A 16,897-nucleotide genomic window follows, 5' to 3' on the forward strand; every position below is an offset into this window, starting at 1 on the left:
TATGCATATAATATTATTGTATGAATTTTATTAACAAAGTGAAAAATACATTACATAGAACGCTAGTCATAACATATAATAGTTTTATAATTTATTTATTTATTTTACGATACTTGATTTAAGTGAATTTTGAAATGAACAGAAAATGTTGAAAATGAGGAAAAAACGAGGATTATCTATATTACAATTTTAAAGAGCGCACATCTTACACTTGTAAAATGGGAGATATACAAAAGAATTATATTTTGTATAATTAAATATGATTAAGACGGTCGAATAATCAGAAAAATTGACATTGTCCAAGAGTGAGGATTAAGATGCTACCTACCGTCAGTAAAAGGCAAAGATATCTACCTGTGACTGGTACCCTAAACAGTCTAGCACACATTTTAGCGACGACGTATACAAAAGTATAGTGTCAAGATCTCACCTGGAGTGCTTTGATAAACAAATGGTCGGATGCGTACTTCATGTCCAATACTTTGAATCATAGAACAAGCTGTACTTAAACGAGCTGCCTATCAAACAGAGAGGAAATACAAACAATATTTAAGATAAAGATAAAATAATTAATCGGTAAACATACCTGAATAAAAGGAACTATCGATATTAAAATCCATAATACGACATTCGCTATTCCGATCCATGTAACAGGACTATTTTCTGCATCACCATTATCATTATCATATCGAAGCAACCAAATTGTACCCGCGGCAGCCCATGATAAATTCACAACTGTATAGATACATACAGCTGGTCCTAGTTCGTCATTGAAATATTTCAATAGTTTTTAAATCGCAATTTCCTGAAAGATAGACCAACACGAATATCACTTTCTTATTCGAGAAAAAATAATGATATAGATAATGAGATTAAAGAGAAATCAATTTACAAACCTTCATCCAATCGATAGGAGATAAAGTGTGGTGAAGCAACTTGCCACGAAGAAAGTACAAGTGTGCCAATAAAAGTTGCCCTTGTAAACAGTAACTGGTGATAATCGGTTCCTTGAACCATATCGTGCCATAATGTGCATACAATTAAAATACCTTCAATGTTATTTTTACTTGATACGGACTGTGCAAAAATAAATTCGAAAGAAGTGCAAAATAGCATAACGCTCGATATTGTACAATATGAAATAAAAGATGTATAAGATGGAATTGAATAATAAATAAAACATCAAGAGTAATTTTAATCATCAATATAAATTAACAATAAATCGGAATGACGCAGAGATATTTTCGAGGAAATACCTGTGTTCTAACCATTGAAATATAATACTTCCTTGGGCCATTAGAATATTTACTGTGATTAATGCCATCATTATCCATACCACGCTCAACGCTATGAACAGCCATAGTATTCGTACAAGTTTTCTTTGATTTCCACGATTTACAGGATTAGATGAGAGAAGGAATGCTCTCTCCATTAAATTTTGTAGCTGTTCGTTTTCTTTGATCCGGAATAGATATACCGTATAAAATATGCTACTAAATGTAAAACACTAGGAACTAGATAACTAAATATAATATTTCCAAAGCAAATAATTTCCTGTGTATGTTCCTTGCTGATATTTGTTACAATTTCAACTTCTAAAGGTAGTGTTTTGTAACAAAATCCTCTGTCTCTTCTAAAAAAGAATCACACTCGATAGAGAGTTACACAAGAGTTATGACATTGGTAAACTTACCTAAAACATGCCATATATTGTAAAATATATCCAATGCACATAAATATTATCACTTGTAAAGTATGAAGATTTGTAAGAATACAATAACAAGAGCATCGTTCGGAATCATCGCTGCTCATTGGTTTTAAACCCATTACTCCCAACAATCTCAAGTACGGCCTTAATATTTTATGCTTACAATAGTGAAGTACCGCAGACGTACTTAACATCTCAAAATCTGGCATTTCAGTGATTTCACCAACCTGTGATTACACATACACATTTATAAATTCTAAGAAAGAAAGAAAGAAAGACAGAAAGAGAAAAAAACAAAAATCGGTTTAAATCTTACTTCTGTACTTTGCATTTGCAATTCTGATAATCCGGACGGTGTAGATGTCTGCATTGTTTCTTCATGATTTTGCTGAGGAGGATCTTTCCCATTCTTTGATTCATTGTTCGAACTTACCTAGAAAAGATTATTGAAATGTTTAATTTTAATATTATTCTCTACCTAAATCGTATAAAATCGTTTCAAGATATTCACATTATCATTGATACGAATCTTTTGTTTCATTAAGGATGAGAACGATAAAGAAAACATCAAGTATCGACTGAGGTGTGTACATATGAATACATGTGTAGACTTTGAAAGAGATTTAAATATAACCGTTTAAAACCGTTTCAAAATTAAAATAAATACTGTTTGATACACACGGAACGATCACACATTGGATATGTGTGTGAAATATGCGCTAGTGAGAAGAAAAATGTTTGTGCGATCGAAACCGGCTATTACCACACGTTTATATAATAATATCGTGTCATCAAGAGATTACAATGTGATAAACAGTATATTTTATTAAGAAAAACAAACAATTAGATAAAATATTATATGCAGAAAAACTTACCAATGTCATTTTTCTCAACAAACGTGTACAATGCTTTTGAACTTGAAAAGAAAACATTTGTATCTGTACCTCGTGTGATTCACCCTAACGTATGAATTTCATTATATCACTCTTTTGAGATGACACTTCACCTCTGTCAAGATATCCATTTGCATCGCGTCGAAACAAATTACATATTTTACTTGTCGTATAGGTATAATCTACAATACTATACGTAAAGATGGTGGGGAAAAAAAGGGGAACGAACGAGACTGTTTTCACGCGACATCGCAATAATAAGAATATAAGAAAAAAATAGATGAATTATTTTACAAAAGAATGATTTAATTTAAAGAAAGCAGAAAAGGAAAGAGAAAAAGAAGTAAAATAGGTACAACAATAAATTATATTAACGTCTCTTTTTAAACAAATTTCCTGCTGGTCTCAACAAATGTTTATATCCTTTTTCGTGTCTTTTCACTTGACCTTTTGCACGTTTTGTTTCTTTCTTCTGCAAATAAATACATATAATAAATACATAACGCGTATATATACATAAATATGTATATTCGTTTCATATGAAAACGTACCTTTTCAACGACAAAAGTCATTTCTCTATTACCACGAGAACCAGAAACTTGAATATTATTAGCTTCTTGGTCTCTTAGTCTTTCTCCTAAACTAGCCCTGAAAGAATGCGAGAATAAATTTAGCTAAGCATCTTGAAAGCAAATGATAGAAAACACATACATACATACATACATACATGAATGAATATACATACTTGTTTAGTCTCTTTGCTACCGGTTTTGCATCTTTGAATTCTACGTTCTCTTTGATTTCATAAAACTTGGGTTCGTTTTCTCTATGTTCATCGGTGTTTTTGACACTTTCATCCTCCTCTTGTATCTCCCGTTGTTGTTGTTGTTCGTTTTTCTTCATTAACCGATATTGTTTCTTCACTTCTTTAACCCATACTTTTTCATCCTCCGAACTACTATCATCATGAATGAAACTTTCATCGGAACTATTATTATCTGAAATTGAACAAACTTAAATATAAACGGGGTTACATGGAATAATATTGGATTAGAAAGGAATTAGAAAGAATTAAACCTTGCGTTTCATCGTTTGTAGGATCGAGTTTCATCTCTTCTTCCATTGCTTTGGCTTTCAACAACCTCTTTGCCTGACTTTTATTCAACTGAGAGACAACGGGATTCAACAACGAATACTCTTCCGAGGTTGTGTCCACTTGAAAATCGGGATTAGTAAAAAGTGCTTTGAAACGTTCATCTTTTAGAAGGGCGGAAGAAGAAGTTTTCTTCTTCTTTTTCGTATTTGTCTCGTCCATCAGTTTCAACGCAAGCTCTTTATTAACGGTTGCTATTTTTTCAATCTGTAACCGACTAGCGCAAGTTTCTTGCATTTTTTCCTGAATTCTCTTTTTCTTGTACTCTTGGAATTCAAACGGTTTCATCGCATCTCTCGCTTTTCGGTACAATCGAATATCCATAAAGTATCCGTGCATATAAGCACGAAGAAGATTAGTGCCTTTTAAATGCAAAAGACCTAATTCATCCAACTCTTTCTCCGTAAGAAATTTATAATCGTCATAAATAATTTCATAATTTAATTCCTCCAATTCCTCCGTTAAATTGTCCAAGAAGCTACACCAATAAGGAGCTGGACCAAGAGAAGGAACATAATACGTTTGCATTTTCGTATTTTCATTAGCAATTAAAAGCATTCCGGTGTTTGGTATAACGCACATGTCGTTAAAATCGTTTTCGGCTTCGATCGAGGTGTACAATTTTCCCTGAAAAAAATATTACAACTGTTCTCGTAACTCTTCTCGTTGATAACGTATAATTTATTTACATTGTTTTTGTCCCATATCTTGACAATAGAACTGTCCATAGAATAAACCATGTCCATTTTCTGATGAAATTCGATACTCTTGATGGGTAATCCATACATGTGATCCTTGATCAAAAACGGTTTATTCGAACGAATATCGTACAACAATATCTGTCCATTTGACATGCCCACTCCGCACGTCAAGCCTCCTTGAAACTTTAAACTAGTAACTGCAGGGATAACTTGTAACCTATACAGTATTAATAGTAAAATAATAATAAAAGCAATAAAATCTTGCTTAAAACAAAATAATCTATATAGAATACAGCTTAATACACCATCTTACTTATCGCTTTGTCCGACACAGTGCAAAGCACAGTCCAAAGTAGCCGCTTTACTTCTACTTCTAGGATCCCATGCTTCAATTTTTCCCTCCTCTGTTCCCACAGCAAGCAGATGATGTACTGAATTTATTTCGCACTTATTTAACGAGGACGCTTCTGTCGAGAAAGACTGCAAAAATTGTCCTCTTTCAAGATTTATTCTGTAAATCTCGTTACTGTAACATAACGCAGGCTAGTGAAAATATACTTGCACCGTTTACAGTTTTAACCAAACATTACAAGTAAGAATACAACGCGTCATACCTGTCTCCTACGACGAATAAGTCACAAGACGGATAATGATACTTGATGTCTCTTCCAAAACGTGGTATCCTGAGTCTATAATATCTTCCATGAGCAACATGGAACTCGATATTTCTATCGCAGTGTAAGAAAACCAACTGGAAATAAACCATAGATGGAACGTGAAAATCCAAAGTATCCATTCATAAAAAATAAATATATCTAGGTAGAGGTAAAACTGACTTTACTGCAATCATCCGATAATACATCAAAAGTAACAACTTCGGAATCGAAACAGCGTTCGAACTTTAAAGATAAATTATTTACGTCGTAACACTTTACGCGTGGCTTGTATATTCCAGTTGCCAAAATATACTTTTCATCTTTTGTAACTTTAATAGAAGTACTAACTCCAGGCATATCAAAGTCCTGGATAAGTTCGATTCGACGTCGTATATCTGTTGAAGCGTTAAAACATCGTCTTTATCAAAACATACCAACAACATATTCGGTAAGTACTTTAAACATTTAAGTAAGACATACTAACCGACATTTTTTTTTAACAAGTTTCGTCTTTTACGTTCAGATAACCACTAAAAAGAAAAGAAAGTTAGGGTTTAATACTTACGATGAAATCGTTACGATGCTAAAAAGAAAACTATATAAACAAACGTCGTACGTATGTACTACCTCTGGGAGGGACTTTCCAGCGCTCAAATTATAAATTTTCACATTGTTTGGACAAGAGACCTGCATCGTGAAATGAAAGAATAAAAAAAGAGGGATGTTAAAATCTGTCGAATACAATAATCATATTGTTTCTAGACATTTGTGGTTGTAAGAATCAAGGAACAAAGGATTCAACATTAAACACGTGCGAAACATTGATCAGATTACAGTGAAGATTGATGAATGCACAAACATTGTTCGATAAACAGGATGGGCAAAATTTTTAAAGAAATTACTAGAGAGTATCTAAACGTTGCTGGGAGTTTGAGTGTTTTGAATAAAACAATTAAATTGAGATGATTTGGTAGATTGTTTGGAAAATATGTAATAATTTGAAAGAAAAGAGTGTAATTTCTTAGATTTCTCAACCGAACATTATGTCGTTGACTTGTTACTGGGTAGGAAGGATTCTGTTTATAGAAGGAAGGAAATGAAGGAGAAAAAAGAAAAGTATGATATTTGAGAGAAAAGAAGGTAAGAAAGAAATTGTTGATGAAAATGAGGAATTTTTCGAGTTCGATACATATTTCGATTGATATTCGATTGAAGTTGGTAAAACTGGTCGACGGTAGTCATTACCGGTCAGTTATGAAGAGTGGGGGGAAGGCGATCATGGGTGCTCGCGGGTTTCGCGGGGTAAAGAGGAGATGCTGGTAACCGCGAAAGGATAAGGAGGGGTAAAAGAGGAAGTGTGACCGGCGTTGAGCGCATATAGGTAGTCGTGAGAGGAGTCAGTCGGTGACGGGTTGTGTCTTTAGTGCTGTAGTGAAGAGTTTTGTCGAGCCGCTTGTGTTAAAAAATGAGCTGGCAGGATTACGTTGACAAGCAGCTGCTCGCGTCTAGATGTGTTACCAAAGCTGCAATCGGAGGACACGATGGCAATGTCTGGGCAAAGTCTGAGGGCTTCGAAGGTGAGTAATCGTATCTCGTTCTGCTGACGCCTCGGAAGCTTATTATTAGCTGGCCGACAAGAGGGAAAGTGTAGGCTAAATATGCGTTGAAAATAAAAAAAAAAGAAAAAAAAGAAAAAAAAGTAGACTTGCCGTATAATATAGCCTGTCGAATTTCTCGTTTTCCTCTTTTTCATCGTTTAGCGTGGCCGAGGACTCGATCGAATACCTTATTTCGTTCTTTATCGGAAATATACACATTCATATGCACAGATATATTGGACATGTGTAGGATAGGATAATAATCACGTATGTAGATATATTGAATTTTAAAGGAGAATTTTCTATACGTCGATAATGTGCAGTGTAAATGTATAGAAATTGAAAGGAATAGTGTGGTGGGTTAGAATAAGAAAGCATAGTTGGGTTGAATGGTTAAAAAATGCTATCGTCCAACTATATCCATGTTATTTTATCGAAGTAACAAAGATAGATAGATAGATAGATAGATAGATATAATAGATTGATGGCTTATGTACATATAAATGATAGAATTGTTGCAAGTTCCGCGTGTTGAGCCGGCATGATCGCCTCACGCTACCTACGCCGGTTAGGTAGAACGATATTTAAAGGGTCGAATGGTCGAATAGACGAATAGACGAATAGACGAATAGACGAATAGATTTGAAAGATGTGAATCGTTTTATACAATGAGTATTTTCCTGATAAAGGAGTTCTCCAAGAAATGTTGTCCACCGCCCAAATATGTCCGCAAGGCCGGCCATCACAGATTCGTCGTCGCGTAATTGCCGACTCGTAGCGTAGGTAGGTGAAAAAAATAGCAGAAGCAGGAGCAGGCAGAAGGAGGTTTAGCTTATTTCTCGAGTTTGTCGTGGCTATCGATTTAGTATGATAACTTATGATTAACATTAAAAAATGTAGCGGGTGTAGGTGATTTTGCAAAAAGAAAGTTTCTCTGGTCGACGTTGATGGTTTTCGATTAAGTTTAACATGGCTGCCTGCCGGGCACATTGTCGCTGCTGCTCATGGAAATGGTGGCTCCTTCGCTTAATGGTGGCTTCTGTTTCCGGCAAACTAGTACGTTTCGAAACTGACGGCCATTTACAGAGTAAATAGGATACTGGCATCAAACAGAGTGAAATTATAAAGTTTGTTCATGAGAAGCATGACTCATTTCTTTGAAAAACGATTCTGTTTATCGAGAAACAGAGAGAGAAAGAGAGACGTAGACAGAGATGGCATGTACGTAGACATCGAAATATGGTACGTGCGATAGGCAAGTTTTTCACTTGTACGAATGAAAAATTGTAAACGTTTTGAAGAAAATATTTTGGTGTTGGTAACGAAATAAAAAATTTCATTGCGTATCGGACGTTACGGAATGAATTTTCAAACGAATTTTTGGCTCTTCAACGACCAGTATTTATAAATTGAACATATTCGAGTAGTTACAAGTTGCGTCTTGACATTTCGTTATAGCAAACATTTAACGGCAAAATCGTTGACCGTTTAAAATTATCAAACGGACAATTCCAGAAAAGTTGAGCTCGATTGACGCGCCATCCGTGGTGTGCGTGAAAGCTTTTGCGAATCGCGTCGGTAAATCGTAAGGATTTGTGAGAAGTGGGGTGCGTTAGTGAAAGGTAGCTAGAAATACATATTGAGAAGTCAGAAGTAGTGGAATAGAACCCAGAAGGGTTAAGCCTCGTTTTTTTTTTGTTCTTTACGCACCGCAAATTGTTTATTTAGTACAAAATCTGTACTTACTTACATATATGCATTTTAGCATCGTGGAATTCCGTGGAGAACGTATCTATCGGTATTGGTTTCATTTTAGGATGTAATTGTATTCGGTGACTTTATTATACAGTATTGTTCGAGCAGTTTGTAAGATTATAAAGAAAATTTTCAAATGATTTGACAAATTTTTGCTTGAAAGGAACAGGAAGGATCAATTTAATGTAAGAGGAAGAAAGTTTAAAGGAGGCAAAACGCCGGAAAAATGTGTTGGATCGTAAGGTGAAACGTAGATTTGTTGATTGAATCGGGGAAAAGATTTCATGTGGATGGTGAAACGTTGTCGGCGTCCTCGTCGCCGTCGCCGTCGTCGTCGTCGTCGTCGTCGTCGTCGAGATAAAGGTCGCCAGCTGCACCGTGGCCTCGCGCGCGCGTGTACAGACACACACACATACACACTTTCCGGTTACGAATGCCAAAATGGCGATGCTGGCCGGACAGCAACCTCCCCACAGTATCGTGACTCGAATCGCAAAGCGGGGTTCCCCGGAGCCCGATCGAGCGGACAAACAAAATTGAAAATTTTCACGGTTTCTCTCGCAACATTCTTTTCTTTCTTTTTCTATTTGCAATATTTTACTTGATAAGCGTGACACGGTGTGATCAGGATGACACTTGCTAAAAACAGGTGTCCTAGAGAGGTTTTCTGAGGAATGTTCAAAGGATAGAGTACATAGTGATTGAATGAAATTTGATTCTGTGTATTGGCTGTATATTTTGATCGACGGTGTGTAAATGGAGTGTAAATGGTGTGTAAAATGTGAAATGATCAAAAAGCGATCTTTGAAAGCATGTATCGCGTTCAAAGAAAATTTGATAAATTGGCAACACTTTGACCTCGATCAGGTTTATCGTTGCACATTTACACGTGGACGTGTAAGCAAGCATGTAATAGTTGGGTATTGTAAAGAGGTCAAGACTAAATCGAACCGAGTCGAACCGAGTCGAACCGAGTCTACTTATTTAGGAAAGTGTTTTTCTAACAAGATGATTTATATCTAATTTAAGTATAGTTGCAAGAGGTATCGATTAATGATGTGTACCGTTAAACATAATTGTTAGGTTGAATTATCTTGAATAGAAGACGGAAAGATTGCGATTTGCGGAAAACGATAATCGTGTCGCGTGTTAATGAAAAAGCAATTGGATCTAAGATGCGTAACTGTTTCGGTCGTTTATTCGAGCATGAGCGGATAAGGATGTATTTCGTCGAGTTTGCATCGAAAGGCGAACATACGATATTTTTGTGGGTGTAGGTGAGCAAAGAGGAGCTGGCAAAATTGGTCCAGGATTCGACGATCAGGATATTCTGACCTCGTCGGGCGTCACCTTGGCCGGCAACAGGTACATTTACTTGTCGGGAACGGATCGAGTGATAAGGGCAAAACTTGGCAAGGTCGGCGTTCACTGCATGAAGACACGCAATCGGTAGTTGTCTCCCTGTACGAAGACCCATACAGCCACAGCAAAGCCGCGTCAGTCGTTGAAAAACTCGGGGACTACCTCCTGGCCTGCGGCTATTAGGTTGGTATACATAGGTATATATGTACATACGACGGTATACCGATGCTATAGACGCAAGTAATATACGCACGCTGTGGGATTACATGCAGCAGGTGTAGGAGATTTGAAAACGATGCACACCACAATCTTCCCTCCCTATGTCAGTTGTTTCCTTCTGTTATCGAATAGATAGGATATTCTACGCGTCTCTCTTGTAATAACGTGTCATTCTGCGTACCACGCCTTCATTGTTACGCGTTCATTGGTTCGTCGCTAAAAACTCGTTACTCCGCTACAAGGGATCGGCTCGCGTTCACTCGGTTTGTACTAGGGGAATACGTTCGAAACGTACATATGTAAGTACATCATAGTAGGTATGTACATACCTATGTAGTGAAAACGTCGTGGAACGTTCGTTCATGGAGGAAACGGATATCGATTTCGCTCGGAGGGAAAACGGTTTAAAGCATCGCGAATCGCGAATCACGAATCTTGAATCCGAATCTTGAAAATTTTTAAGACGTTTCATCGGTAGGATAGGACGCCAGGAGTATGAGTCATTCTAGCAGAATTTCAGCCGCGGACCGCTTTGGTTCGATGTATGCATCAGCTTGCTACGATGACTAACCGCGTGTTATAGTTGGCGCCCCGCGTCTTACGAACGACGGCCAATTACGTTCTTGGCCAGTCAAGACGGAATCGTTTGAATAATGAACGCGACCAGAAGGAAATACCTACTTTTTTTTACAATTAACCCAATACGATTGGTAGACGCAGCTGTGAGACAGTTAACGCAGACGTGTCCGTTTTCCTCTGTTTCAGTACCTCTGGGACCCCAACATAAATATCTAATATTAATACTAAAACATACGGTCGATTATTTAATGAACAGCGAATGGAATGCGTCATGCCGCACGAGTCGCGCCGGAACTGCCGCAAGCTTGCCGCGTGACGTTCGATGAGAAGCACTACATCAGCAACAGCAACTGCAAAAGGAACAGTAACAGCAACAACAAAACAACAACAACAACAACAACAACAGCTATCATATTTCAGTCGTCGTTCTCTCCTCTTCGATTCGATTCGACGCGATAGTCGGCAATAAGCACGTAACATCTTGGAAATACTTAATAACACTTACATAAAGACGAACAGAGCCAAAACTCATACCTACTACATACACCATACGCACACACATATATACGTACGATGTGCATTATACGTGTAATATCGATTCGCGAAAAGGCAGCGCGAATTGTGCGATCGGCAATCTATCTAGCCTTTTCGTTCTTTTCTTTTTTTTCTTCTTGTATTTTTATTTTAATTACCTATCGCGTTTTTTCATCTCTTATAAAAATCAACAATTGGTTGTCATTGGATGAAATTTTGAGAATCCAGGTAAAATTCGCCTACGCGAAAACTATATACATCTACGTACACATACACGCGTCGATAGACGCGGGTAGATGTGTGCGCGCGTAATTACACGAAAAAAAAGTAATAGGAACGGCAAATAGCAATTTTGTTAGCGATCGTGTGCGTCGATTCGTGGATGGAGAGACAAATACACAAGCATGCATTAAGTATAAGAAATAATGATAATAAATAATAGTAAACTATTGCGTGTTAGGTTTACAGTCTTTTTTTTGTAGAGAACGTAAGGATGCGAGAGAGGAGTAAAGAGAAGGCAAGAAAGAAAAAGAGCGCATGCGTGAGAGAGCAGGGGAGGCAGAGAGAGAAAGAGAGAAAGAGAGAAAGAGAGAAAGAGAGCGAAAGGGTTAAAGAATGAACGAGAGAACAAATGATAGAGAGGATGTTGGAAAGGGCGTGAAAGAGGAACGAATGTTCGGGAAAGATTCCAACGAGTTAAAAGGAAGCGAACTAGCGCGGGGGAGGGGTGGGGGGTTTGAGCACGAAAGAAGAAAGCATCGATTTCCTGAGAATTAAACATGAATTGAGAAGAATCGAATCGAATCGAATCGAAACGAGTCATGTCTGGGGAGGTGCGAGAAAAAGCTCTTTTACAGGAATAATGTTGATATCAGTCTAAGAGTGATCACTTTAACGATTAAGACTGTGACGCGACGCGGTGGACGATGACACTTTGCAAACGAGTGTGCGGCGAAGAGTGGAACGGCATGAATTCGTTGCGATCCCGATCAATGGAATTCCTCCTTCCCCTCCCTATTGATGCAGTTCTTTTAGCTGTTTACACTTTTCACTATTATTGCTATGCGAAAAGGGAATGAATCGACGAATGTTGTATAACAGAGATAGATAGGGAGAGAGAGAAAGAGAGAGAGAGAGGGAGAGAGAGAAAGAAAGAGGAGAAAGTGGGATGGGGGTGAGAAACGAGTTGAGAGTTGCAACACGTACACCAGGATGAATATATATATATATATATATAAAAATATATATAAATCTGACATACGCAGAAGCGCGCGATATGCATACAAAATACATTACACACGATCGCGCGCAAGTTGAAGGATGGGACTCTACACGGCAAAACGGATGTTTCAAAGTTATGGCACCGATTTAAAATCATTGAACCAACTAACGTCCATTTTTCTTAGTTCCTGGTTCTTGTTTTTTTCTTTTTCTTATTCTCGCAGCTGGTTAATTATCACCGGTACTCGTTACCCAAAGTGTATTACGTTTGAATAGAGCAGAAATATCTGCTAAGGAATAGCAAGAGGATTCCTATGATAAAATCAGTGTAGAAGAAGATATTTTCATCGAAATATGGAATCGAAAGAATTGAAAAGTAAAAGAAAAAAATAGCAAGCGTAAAAATAAAGGATTCGAAGAAAAAGAAGAAGACGAAGATGAAGATAAAGATAAAGAAGAAGAAGAAGAAGAAGAAGAAGAAGAAGAAGAAGAAGAAGAAGAAGAAAATGAAGATTTGCCGTGTACTCATATTTGACTTGCGCAGCCTCGTACACGTTACACCGAAACACCCTCGCACAGTCACATACATCCTATACACGATACCGCTACCATTTATTATTACTGTAATATTACCGCTATTACTATTACTATAATCGGTTGCTTGTCGATTCGTCTGGCGTCAAGCAGCAACCCAAACTACTATGTAACGATTTTTATTGATAACGAAATAAGGAATAAACTTTGAAGTAATAATTGTAATTGAAGGTAACTCCCAAGCGTCGTCCACGTATTCGTATCTGTCTCATATACATATATTTTAAAGTTTTCGTTTCGTTTGAGCAGAGAGAGAGAGAGAGAGAGAGACAGACAGACAGAGAAAGACAGAGAAAGAAAAAGAGTATCTGTTGGTTTTCGATTCCTTCGTTCCATAATCCGACAACTCCCGTTTTTTCGTGATTTATCGTGCATCTAGCTACGCAACCAGAAGAAAGGAGGAGGGTGTATGCGCGTGTGAACGAACGAACGAACGAATGAGAACGAGCGATAGAGTCAAGAATTTATACGCGCAAGATTTCTACCTCTTAAAATGCAAAGAGAGAAGCCAACTCTAAGGTCCTAAGAAGAAAGAAGAATAAAAGCGCGAGTAAGAGAGAGGAGAGAGAGGAGAGAGAGAGAGAGAGAGAAATAAAGAAAAAGGGAGTGGGAGCGAGATAGAGAAATGGATAAATTTGGTCGGTTAAAATTAGACGTAACTTTGTAAAGCCGATATACTTGCTCTTAAGATTCTTTTGCATATGTCGAGAAAATGTTTGAAATGGTAACACGATTAATGTTTAAGGGAAACAATAAATTTGTATAAAGCGGTGTACGAAGCGTTTTGTTTTTATTCGATTTACACGCGCGTCGAGTTGTTCCTATAAAATATTAAGGATAAAGTTCTATCGTCAAATTCTTGCTTTGTTACGCGATAACGGATGTTGCGGTCGATAATGCTCGCGTTTTTCTCATTTTCCGTTAATTTACTGGTAATTTTTTCAAAACTTCCTTCTCGAATATATATAGTTGATCGGAAAGTGTCGATCCGAAATTTAATTCTTTCGTTTTTTTCTTCTCCTTTTTTTTTCCCACGGATTCATCAGTTTAGGATTCAGCTTGAAAAATAAAAATAATACGACACAGACGGGTTTTCATTTATTTTATAAACTTTCGTTCAATTTATTGGTAGATTGAAACTTTAAATAAAACTTTATACAAAATTATTAGAAAATTACATAAAAGTCGTTCTCGCTTATTCACTCGGTATCGAGTTGTTCTTAAAAAACGTTATATCTCTAATTATCATAAAATAAAATCGTCATTGTTTTATCTTCCTTTCATTTTGTTACTTTCTTTTTTTATTTCGTTTCTATCGACTATCATCTTCTAGGCTACTCTTTCATTTGAACGTTTTCATTTTCTTCAAGTTTTCATTCCAAGATTGAATACTTTCTATTCCAAGTCTAGTCTGTCTCGGCTTCGATAATATTAATAATCGATGCGCAATATTGCGCAAGGGTAAAACAAAGAAACGATTCTGGCCGAAACGCGCTTGCGAATGGTACGCATAAAAGAAAATATCCTCTTCTTGTGAAGACAACGATCGGACAGCGGGATGTATTAGGCACGTGTATCGAAGTAGAAACCAATGGCCACCTAGACGCAAAACTTAATCGGAAGATTTCGATGTAATTACACTTCGAATTAGAATTAGAATTAGAATTACAATTATGAAATAATCGTGCGGATATTGTGTTGATGTTAGTTACCATAGGTTGTAGCGTCCAGCACTCGATTCGTCAAACGATTCCATCGACTAGCCTAACGTTTTCTCACTCAAAGCTTTTGAAATTGAAACGAAAGGAATTTCTAGAAACTAGCCTCGATATCGCGATGAACGCGTTTACGAATCGAGCTTATTTTCATATGTTGTTGTCACAAATGGAATCTTTTTGCTTATAACTTTCTGCTCCCTCTCCTTCACTCAGGATCAATTGTAAGTTGCTAATACGATAAGCTGACGTTGCCCTTATTCTTTTCGACGTGGTTAGATGCAGATTGTAAAATGAAAGGAAAAGCCTCGAAAGGACTCGAAAAGACTCGAAAAGACTCGAAAAGACTCGAAAAGACTCGAAAAGCGATGGTTTGTTATTTCATCGAAATTAACGAAAGAACAAGATGCAAGCGTGTGGGAGAAAGAGAGAGGCGCGGTGGTGCGTGCGCGTGTTATACAATATGTATACGAAAGGTGTATGCAAAATGAGATACCACCTTTGGCTAAAATGCTTTACAAAGGTTCGTTTAATTGGCATTTCATTCGAATAGCATTAATCTTTGTTAAACTATTTGTTAACTTAGCAAGTCTTATCAGGTAGGTGTGCATGCATGCCAACGGATGTGCAAGAAAGCACGGTAGAGCTGTTTCAGGTTCAAGCAATCCTCGGCCGATGCATCTCGAATGCCCATTCTTACTGTATCCACGCGATCACCCGTCGCGTTAACAGCATCTCTTCGTCTCTTTCTCTCCTCCTCCTTTTCTTTCTTATCCTTTTGTCTTTCTACGTATCCGATTGTAATCCTGTATTTACAGGATCCTCTATACACTGCAGAGCAAAGATTGCGCTAAACTATAATATATATATATATATATATATATATGTATACGCCGCAGGAAGAAAATAATATCACCGCGAGTTTATTCGAACCTATTTTTGCGGTTGGATAAATGTTATCGTATTTCCTTCTTCCTTATTTCTTTCTACGTGTTCCTTGATACATACCAGTTATCTTTGAAGCAATCGTCGTGCTCGCGTCGCCATGTTCGTGAACGTTCAAACGATTTGCTTAAATGTTCGAGTTTCAATTTCATTTTTAGTTTTTTAGTTTGTTAGTTTGTTAGTTTGTTAGTTTGTTAGTTGAACTGAAAGGAAAGTAAGACGGAGCGATTTGCGAAGAAATTCGATACAGTTTAAATCGTTCGATCGACTGGTAATTAAATAGCCATACAATAAATAGATAGAAGCAAGAGAGTAAGAAACGATAACTGACACGTATTTTGTACATGGCTCGAACGCGGACACACCGCCGAACAATCTTTGGCATTCAACATTCTTCTCGAAAGAAGGTGCTGCATCGAATGAAAATTTTACTAAACATAAATTTACGAGTTATCGTTATTATCGCCATCATTCGTTACATTACTACCTATATAATCTCATTTTCTTTATATATTAATGATTGATGATGATGATGATGATGATGTGATGATGATGATGATATGATAATGATAATGATAATAATATCGATTACTGATAACAGGAATTCATTTGTACGTTAAGTTGTTGATTCATAATTTATAATTACATGTGATGTATCCGACAAAAGTGTTGGGTAAACAGTAATCGAGTGTTAATAACGACAAACGAAATTATAAAAACTCTAATCGTAATATAATACTAACAACAATAAATAAAATAATAATTATATACATATATGTATAAACCGATAACGACGATGACGACGATGATAGCAAACGCTATTAGTATTAGTAGTGATCGAGCATTAGTAATGATGGTAATAAGTGACATTAGTAATAGCAACAATGATAATAACAAGGATGATGATAACGATAATGACAATAATAATAGTAATAAATAATGATGATAACGATGGGTGTGTTAGGTAATGGCAGCAGTAATAGTAATAGTAATAGTAATAGCAATAGCGATAGCAGATAGTAGTGTTGGCGGTAGAAAATAGTAATGTAATCAAAATAATGTCTATACAATATAGATAACGTTAAGAGTCGTTAGCGTTTTTTCGTGAAATTACACGAAAATGATCAATAATAAGGGCTTGTCTTACGATACTTGTATCGTTCGGCACGTTCCTCGTGACTTTGCACATTTCTCACGATCAGTCAAAAGTGAGAATTCAAAATTCCTACGATCTTTCTTTTCTTTTTCTTTTTCTTTTCCTCTC

At 36.7% G+C, this 16,897-nt stretch overlaps 3 protein-coding genes across 4 annotated transcripts; 1 reads left to right on the forward strand and 2 right to left on the reverse strand.

Moving 5' to 3' along the window:
• Positions 1 to 79: 79 nt before the first annotated feature.
• On the reverse strand, positions 80 to 2,940 carry LOC123988562. The gene is given in 12 exon segments (XM_046289111.1): positions 80 to 390; positions 393 to 428; positions 431 to 518; positions 587 to 805; positions 897 to 1,001; positions 1,003 to 1,046; positions 1,049 to 1,077; positions 1,257 to 1,485; positions 1,488 to 1,633; positions 1,694 to 1,935; positions 2,025 to 2,141; positions 2,584 to 2,940. Coding segments are annotated over 12 exon segments (1,422 nt in total). The 5' UTR covers positions 2,641 to 2,940; the 3' UTR covers positions 80 to 280.
• A 10-nt stretch (positions 2,941 to 2,950) lies between these two features.
• Positions 2,951 to 6,205, reverse strand: LOC114880766 (nucleolar protein 10). 2 transcript variants are annotated; one of them, XM_046289108.1, is made up of 10 exons: positions 5,739 to 6,205; positions 5,596 to 5,641; positions 5,292 to 5,506; positions 5,070 to 5,206; positions 4,769 to 4,981; positions 4,444 to 4,672; positions 3,679 to 4,381; positions 3,347 to 3,599; positions 3,153 to 3,249; positions 2,951 to 3,073 (listed from the first exon to the last, which is right to left on the reverse strand). In XM_046289108.1, the coding sequence occupies exons 1-10, from the start codon at positions 5,802 to 5,804 to the stop codon at positions 2,972 to 2,974; spliced, it is 2,061 nt and encodes a 686-aa protein (XP_046145064.1). In that variant the 5' UTR covers positions 5,805 to 6,205; the 3' UTR covers positions 2,951 to 2,971. The 2 variants fall into 2 exon arrangements, with proteins under 2 accessions (XP_046145064.1, XP_046145065.1); XM_046289109.1 differs by having other exon boundaries at positions 5,728 to 5,809.
• Positions 6,206 to 6,426: 221 nt separating this feature from the next.
• On the forward strand, positions 6,427 to 10,042 carry LOC114880764 (profilin). The gene is given in 4 exon segments (XM_046289112.1): positions 6,427 to 6,692; positions 9,747 to 9,769; positions 9,772 to 9,900; positions 9,903 to 10,042. Coding segments are annotated over 4 exon segments (375 nt in total). The 5' UTR covers positions 6,427 to 6,576; the 3' UTR covers positions 10,010 to 10,042.
• Positions 10,043 to 16,897: the final 6,855 nt, after the last annotated feature.

The sequence above is a fragment of the Osmia bicornis genome, chromosome 16 (assembly GCF_907164935.1).
Source record: "Osmia bicornis bicornis chromosome 16, iOsmBic2.1, whole genome shotgun sequence".
Lineage (NCBI taxonomy): Eukaryota > Metazoa > Arthropoda > Insecta > Hymenoptera > Megachilidae > Osmia > Osmia bicornis.